The sequence below is a fragment of the Bidens hawaiensis genome, unplaced genomic scaffold (genome assembly GCF_021521415.1).
Source record: "Bidens hawaiensis isolate Kalapana, Puna unplaced genomic scaffold, B.hawaiensis_p1.1 tig00038620_1, whole genome shotgun sequence".
NCBI classification, from domain to species: Eukaryota; Viridiplantae; Streptophyta; class Magnoliopsida; order Asterales; family Asteraceae; genus Bidens; species Bidens hawaiensis.
The window spans coordinates 175,872-183,825 of NW_027496788.1; the positions used below are offsets into that span (position 1 = coordinate 175,872).

At 35.5% G+C, this 7,954-nt stretch overlaps 1 protein-coding gene across 1 annotated transcript; it reads left to right on the forward strand.

Annotated features, from left to right (window-relative positions):
* Positions 1-2,377: 2,377 nt before the first annotated feature.
* On the forward strand, positions 2,378-6,869 carry LOC143590508 (pumilio homolog 5-like). Its single transcript, XM_077070964.1, has 9 exons — positions 2,378-3,015; positions 3,090-4,015; positions 4,914-5,055; positions 5,145-5,252; positions 5,332-5,544; positions 5,642-5,752; positions 5,881-6,075; positions 6,151-6,322; positions 6,756-6,869. Exons 1-9 carry the CDS (start codon positions 2,584-2,586, stop codon positions 6,776-6,778), a joined length of 2,322 nt encoding a protein of 773 aa, XP_076927079.1. The 5' UTR covers positions 2,378-2,583; the 3' UTR covers positions 6,779-6,869.
* Positions 6,870-7,954: the final 1,085 nt, after the last annotated feature.

Consider the following 7,954-nt stretch of genomic DNA (forward strand, 5'->3'; position numbering starts at 1 on the left):
TATCCATACTATTATGATTAATTACGAAAAATATTCGCCTTTCATAAAGATAAAAGTAGATAAATAAATAAAGTCTTCACGGTATGATACCGGGTTTGATCAATTATATATGCACGGGTTAAATTATTATTTTTATTTGGTGAATTAGAGAATACCTTCACTTGTGGTCTAGTGGTAAGAGGCTTGAGTTCTCTAGTGGAGACTCAAGTTCGAATCCCATTTGTTTCATATTTGGGTGAATATTAACAATGAAAGATTTGAGCTAGGCCTTATGCAAATGTTGTCAGTTCGAATCCTCCGGGTTTTCGTCCCATCGTGTGTTTCACGAGAGAGTTCTGCTCTTGTGGTGGCAGTCGGCGGTATGGTTTCCCGGCGGAAAACGCTCATGCCAAACTCTGATTCCAGCGTGGGTCGATTAAGATAACATAGCCTGGCTAAAGTGGAGCATTGAGACTCTCCAAATTTGGAGTGTGATAGCCTAAATATAAGAAAGTCGGCGTTCTAAAAAAATATATAAACAAATTCTCGGTGGACAAATTGGTAAATAATTTCAAAGAAACCTCTTTCTTATGGGTTAAACATAATGATATGATCTTCAATATAAACCAATTCTCGGTGGACATATTGGTAAATGGTTTCGAAGAAACCTTTTTTCTTATGGGTTAAACATAGGAAAAAATATCGTCTTGGAGGGGGAGATGTGGTACAAGTTAAATTTGTGAATTTTCCTTCATAATTTGTTTCTTGTATCATAGACTTTCGTTGTTATCGTCTTAGAGTGGGAGATGCTGTACAAGTATACGATTGAATTCAATTAACGGGAATTTCAATGAGTAGTTTTAATCGATAAGATCATATGTTAGTATATTCAACATCCGTGAGAAAACTTAAAAACCCGACAACTATTAAGTAACAAATACCTAACATGTATTAGAGCATTCTCATCCAACCCCTCATATTATGTGAGGGGTGTTTTTATAATTTAGAGAGTGATTCAGGGTGTTGGGAGTGAAGAGTTTTTATATTTTAGAAAATATAGTGATTTTTCTGTATATTTGAAAAGTTACTCTTCATCCTCTATAATTTTTTAATATATTTTGAAAGTGGTTGTGATTGAAGGAAAGAGAAAATGTAATGATAAAATGTATAAAAAATATTATTTAATTGAAATGAAGAGAGAAAATAAAATGAGTTTTAGTGTAATTTTTGGTTTGAAGATAGGGGGTAATGTTCTTAGAGCATTCCCGGTCGATTCTCCATCTCCATCTCTATAATTATACTAAAAACACCATCTTTTTTCTCTCATTTCAATTAAATAATATTTTTTTATACTTTTATCATTACCTTTTCTCTCTCATTCACTCACAACCATTTTAAAAAACATTAAAAAATTATTGAGGTGGACAGTGTGTTTCTCCAAATTTAACCATGAATAGTAACATTTTTTCTCTCATCCTCTCACAACCATTTTTAACCATCTCTAAAAAATAGAGAACTCCCTCACATAATTTAAAGAAACCACTGAGAATGCTCTTAGACCATATATGAGAAACAACTTTATAATATAAAACTAAAATTATCAAACTCGTGCCTTAATATCCCAATTACACATTAACATTGAGTAATTGTATAATTAAAGAAATTGTAATAAAATAGTTACTCCAAATTCAACCCTAGGAGGCTAGAAAACACGAAATTCCATATAATTTATAGGACAAAGGGAGTAAAGACACTTGTCCCATGAAATATTTATTATTATTATTATTATTATTATTATTATTATTATTATTATTATCCTAGACCTTAAATAATAAAGGACTAAAAACAAAGTTTCTTTTCCAGTCGCTATTTTCATTCAGACTTGAGGAGGTTGAGGGTATTCTATCTGCACACACACATACACCATGCTGACTGCATCATCATCTGATGAATTATTATTATTATTATTCCTATTTTTATACCAAAAATCTCTTTACCAGGTTACTCTCTTGTCGTTTTCTCCCTCTTTGCACACCCATATTACATAATCCAAGACTGGAATTAGCACTTTTTTCACCTTTCTCCTTTTCTTTCTTCATCACCTCTGAATTAAACTAAACTACCCCCCCCCCCCCCTATTTCATTTTCTTCTTAATCACCACCACCACCTGCTCTAGGGTTTTCAAGATTCATTCTAAAGATGTTCAAGACAATACCCAGGTCAGATTCTTCTTGATTTCACTATTTGACTTTTAGGGTTTTATCTGCTTTGTGTGTGTTAAGCTCAACAACATGCAAGATTATCAAGAATTTGATATGGGTTTTTGTTGAATTACAGAATCTTGAGGTTTAGTTGATCAAGTTTGAATCTTTATGTCTGTTTGAATAAGGGTTTAAGTTATTTGGAAGTGATAGTTATTTCATTTATTGCTATTTTTGTTTGTGTGTTTGGTGAATTCTAGCAAGATAACCAGTAATAGTAAAATTCAATAAAGTTTGTTACATATGTGTTTTTCTTTTGGACATTATAGGGCAGTAAAAATTCAATAAAGATGTGAGAAATTTGTCATAAAAAGTGGGAAAGATTCAATCTTTTTTATTGAAATGGCCACTGAAAGCCTGATAAGAATCAGTGAAGCAAGTGGAAAGTGGGCATCACAGGGTACATTTGAGGATCTTGAATTAGTGATAACGGGCCAAAATTTGGGCCCGAATCGAAGCGGAAGCGCACCTCCGAACATTGAAGGATCATTTGCAGCAATTGAAAACTTAATGTCTAGACATAAAGCTGCTGCGAATGCTACCGAGTCTGAAGAACAGCTTCGGGCTGACCCGTCTTATGTTGCTTATTATTCGGCCCATGTGAACTTGAACCCTAGACTCCCACCACCTATAGTTTCAGATCAAAACCGACATCTGTTTCATAGTGTAGCAAATAATCAAAGATTCACATCGTTTGATGACTCGGCCCGTTTGACTCAGAGTAACCTTTCCACTCATAATGAAGAATCAGATGATGATCAATCTACAAAACAGGTATGAGGCTTTCCATATAAATTAGTGTTTTACATATTGTTTGTTGTTATAATTGCTAAGCAATTCTTATACAGGAAGGTTCTCCACACGATGGTGAAACTGATAATCGTGATGGAGTCAACACGGGTCAAAATTTGTACCTGAATTCCACGAATGTAGCTATTTCAAACCCACCAGAAGATGATATATCGCGCATAACAAATAGAATGGCTGCTATTAATATGTCGACTATGCCGAATACAGAAAGTCAAAGTCAAAGGGATCGACAACAAAGAAGTATGTTTCAACTTCAAGCTAGTGGTCAACACCCTCAAATGGTTTCACAAGGTCAAACTTATATTGGGATGAGTCAATATCTTCAAACTCCTTCTAATTTCCCGTCTGAGGTACAACAGGCGTTACAGCCACCTGGATATACGTCACCGTACGCGTCCAGCTCAGCATATATGATGTCACCAAATCATGTTTACCCGAATATATATTTTCCTCAACAATATACAGTAGGTGGATATGCTTATAATCCACCGTATGTACCTGCTCATATGCCTTCAGACATTAACCCGTCTCCAAGCTATTTCGGTCAAAGTCAAAGTCCACATTTGAACTATGGTCATCATCCTGGGTTACCGATTCAACCTCCGTATGCAGAAAGTTTGCAAGTTGCTGCTCGTGCAGACGAGCTGATACAAAAGCAGCAAACTTTAGGGTTTGTGGGCCATGGTAATTTGAATCCAAGAAGAATGGAACCCGCGAGCCCGTACTACTTTGGAGGCCCGAGTAATATGGGTATTCTGCAGTTTCCAAACACGGCTTATGCTAGTCCACCTGTACCGGGGTCGCCGATAGGGGGGCCTGGTTTTCAAAGAGACGGAATGCGACCGTATGGCGGAAATCAGGTTTTTAGAGATCCGAAAACATATTCGTTTCTTGAAGAATTAAAGTCTGGTAAAGGTCGCCGGATCGAGCTTTCTGATATCTTTGGCCACATTGTTGAGTTTTGGTGAGTGCTTAGCGTGGCAAAAGTTGGTTTGAAGTCTAAAATCTCTCTTTATTCGGGCCAGGTGGGGTTGGGCTGACCTGCAAATAAGGATGTAAAAGAGCAGAGCCGAGCCTGATTAGGCTCAAGCTTGGGTCATTTAACTTACGAGAGCTGGAGCTCGGCTCGTTTAACTTACAAGAGCTCAAGCTCGGCTCGTTTAACTTACAAGAGCTCGAGCTCGCCTCGTTTGAGCTCTATTCTGAAGCTAGAGCTCGCATCTTGAGTAGTTTTTTAAAGCTCGAGCCAAGCTTGGGCTTGGTTCAGCTCGTTTATTATATATTTAATTTAAATTATATACATTTTTTATTTATTAATTTTATGTATTTAATTCTAGTTTTCATGTATAACATAATATATATTTTTTAGCTATTTTTATCACAATTTTATGTATAAGAATAATTATTGCATAAATATATATTTAATATTAAACAAAATATAAATAAATAATAGGCTCATGAGCCAGCTCAAGCTTGATAAGTGAAGCACGAGTTTGGCTCGTTTATTTAACAAACTTATTTTTATGCTCTGTCTCGTTTATGCTTGGCTCCTTCACACCCCTACCTGCAAACACTTTTGTCTATTTTTATATATTACAAGTTTGTTAATTACGATTTAAAAACCGTAGTAATTAGATATCTGAACGATTTTAGAGGTTTTATGGATTAAAAAGACTTTAGGAGACTTTCAACCTGTTCGACTTCAACGCGTTTCCCATTAGCTAAATAATTAGATGTCTGTTTGGGATAAAACACAACCCAAACAAATTGATCCATTCACAAGTAACGGGTTAAAATTGCTACATCTTTGTGTTTGTTTCTTTAAAAGTTTTAACGTTATATTTGTAATTATTAACGCGCAGTGGTGGTCAGCATGGAAGTCGATTTATTCAACAAAAGTTGGAAATATGTAGTGTTGAGGAAAAGGAATCTGTATTTAAGGAAGTCCTTCCTAATGCTTCTAGTTTAATTACCGATGTGTTCGGTAACTATGTTATTCAAAAGGTATATCATGGCTTATATAAATTTCACATAATAATTCAACTGACCATTAAGTTTTTCATATTTCAATTTTCAACTTTCGTGCATTACAGTTTTTCGAGTATGGAACCGGTGAGCAACGGAGGGAGCTTGCAAACCAACTTGAAGGTCAAATATTACCTTTAAGTTTGCAAATGTACGGTTGCCGAGTCATCCAAAAGGTAAATAACTGATTTGTGTTTTACTGTTTGTGAAAAATGTCTAAAATACCCTTCAATCGATACTGTTAATGTTTTTTAGGCCTTTGATGTTATTGAGCTAGAACAAAAGGTCAAACTCGTTCGAGAGCTTGACGGGCATGTTTTGAGATGTGTTCATGATCAAAACGGAAATCACGTGATACAAAAGTGTATAGAAAGTATTCCAATAGAGAAAATAAAATTTGTAATTTCATCTTTTCGCGGTCAAGTTGCAGCCCTTTCAACACATCCATACGGGTGCCGTGTCATACAGGTGTAACCTATCAAAAAAAATTTCTTAGCTTTTGTTATTTTAATGATATTATTACTTAGAAGGATGTGACTGATTTAACCTTTTTGTTGTTAAATAGAGGGTTCTAGAACATTCTACAGATGAATTACAAAGCCAGTTTATAGTTGATGAGATATTGGAATCCGTTTATACTCTCTCACAGGATCAATATGGAAATTATGTAACTCAGGTTTTTGTTTGAATAACTATCTTAATAATATTGGTTTGGTATCATAGTTAACACATTAAAATGGGCAAATAATGTTTATGGGCCAACCTAACCTGACCCGCGTGGAACCCGTTTTGACCCACTTGCAGCACGTGATAAAGAGGGGGAAGCCCGAAGAAAGAAGCCAAATTGTAAACCGGTTGGCGGGCCATGTTGTACAACTGAGCCAGCATAAATTTGCATCAAATGTGATTGAAAAGTGTTTGGAATATGGTGATTCTAAAGCAAGGGGAATCTTGATTGACGAAATCATCGGTGTTGGTGACAATAGTGATAATTTATTGGTGAGTAATCTTTTTCTAATGCGCGCATATTTATTAATGTCACCCGTAGGATAAAATGTGGTTTTCAATGTGTAGGCGATGGTGAAGGACCAGTTTGCAAATTATGTTGTTCAGAAGGTCCTTCAAACGTGCACGGACGATCAAAGGGAATTGTTACTCGATCGAATAAAGATTCATCTAAATTCGTTGAAGAAATATACGTACGGAAAACATATTGTAGCTCTCTTTGAACAGTTGCATGGCGAAGGTACGGTTCTTATTTCTATCCTATGTTTATTATTAGTTGCATGGCGAAGTGCACTAATTTTGACGTTATTTTACTAATCTCGTGAAAATAACGTTAAAAGTGGCGGAAGGTTAATCAGGCATCATGTGGTGGCGTTGATAGCCGAAAGACAAGGGCACATGCACCAATCAGCCGGTGTCCCTGATGATTGAGTGCTATGTGCCTTATGTCCAAGGCTTGATGCAAAACTATTATCGAGCCGGGGGTCTCACCGGAAGCAGCCTCTCTATCCCTATGGGATAGAGGTAAGACTGTCTACATCTTACCCTCCTCAGACCCTACCATAGCATTGCTATTGGTGGGATATACTGAGTACGATGATGATGATGATGATACGTATGTTTCCAAGTATCTTGGAAAGAATGACATTTGTTTCGAGTCTTGTTGCTTGCAGAGGATCAGGGGTCGAGTTCATAACTTAGGCTTGCTGCACACGCTGTATGGAAACTGAAAAATGGGGAAAAAAAAAATTATTTGAAAGCGTCGGTCGGGTCGACATGTATAGCTCGCGTATGCGATTCACAGGATGCAGAGCTGCATCTGTCCTTGTAAATTCGTGAACCTATTTGTCTACGTGTGGTTGTTTGAACATCTGTTTAGCTTATTGTATTTCCTGATAATTGTTAAATAAAATATTTGGCATACAATAGATTTATGTGACATTTTAAGACTTCCTTTGGAAACTTGAGAGTCTAATCCAACTGGCTGCCTCATTGTCCGTAAAACATGAAAATACAAAAGTTATCTTGATATGTGATCTTATTATGCTTCTCATAAGTATGACTAACCACAACACATACATACTAAAGAAAATGATCAAACCGAGCCTTAAGCAGTGTATCTAGTATTGGGAGGGACCGCCTTCTTTGCTCCTGGTCTTCTAATTTTCTAATTTGAGATTATTATCGATTAACCTAAAAAACTAAAATGAAAATCAAATTTTTCATGTAAAAATTGGTGGCAATGTGATCACGTGGTGATGAAATTGTGTTGCAAAGTTTGATTGGTTAGAATTTTTTTCAGTGTCAAAAAAATATTTTTATTTGTATTGTATTTTTTTAACCGTCAACAAATTTATTTTGAGTTATGGGGAACACTCACTGGTGGTAAAACCATATCCCCTCAAAGTGTTGTAAGTGAGAATTGAACTTGAGTCTCCATTGAAAAACCCAAGCTTCCCACGGCTACCCCACATTAGATGGATTTTATTTGTATTATATTAAAGTAGAGTAGGAAGACTCTTCTATCCAGTATCGTATATATTAGAAAGGTAAAATTATCATCTAACATAATAATGTTCATTCTAAAAGAATAAATTAGAAATAACTGAATGTATTGGATATTTTTCGACAAAAACTAGAAATGCTGATCGGGTATAAAGTTTAGTTTTTGCTTTTAAAGTGGTTTGACAGGCGCACAAATTAAGTCCGATGATATATTGTAAATGACAAGTATACACATTAGATATAATAGAAATAAAAAATTACAAAGATGTAATTATATTTGTGACTTACAGACATACAAAGTTTTATTGCCATGAATGTAATAAAGTTTTATTCTATAAGATGCATCTAAACATGGCCGTCTTCGATA

What these genes read in the sequence shown, in the direction of transcription:
- LOC143590508 (XM_077070964.1), top strand. Translation starts at nt 2,584, where the DNA reads ATGGCCACTGAAAGCCTGATAAGAATCAGTGAAGCAAGTGGAAAGTGG. An exon ending in ATGATCAATCTACAAAACAG is followed by an intron (nt 3,016 to 3,089) that starts GTATGAGGCTTT and finishes ATTCTTATACAG; the next exon opens with GAAGGTTCTCCACACGATGG. An exon ending in ACGGGTGCCGTGTCATACAG is followed by an intron (nt 5,545 to 5,641) that starts GTGTAACCTATC and finishes GTTGTTAAATAG; the next exon opens with AGGGTTCTAGAACATTCTAC.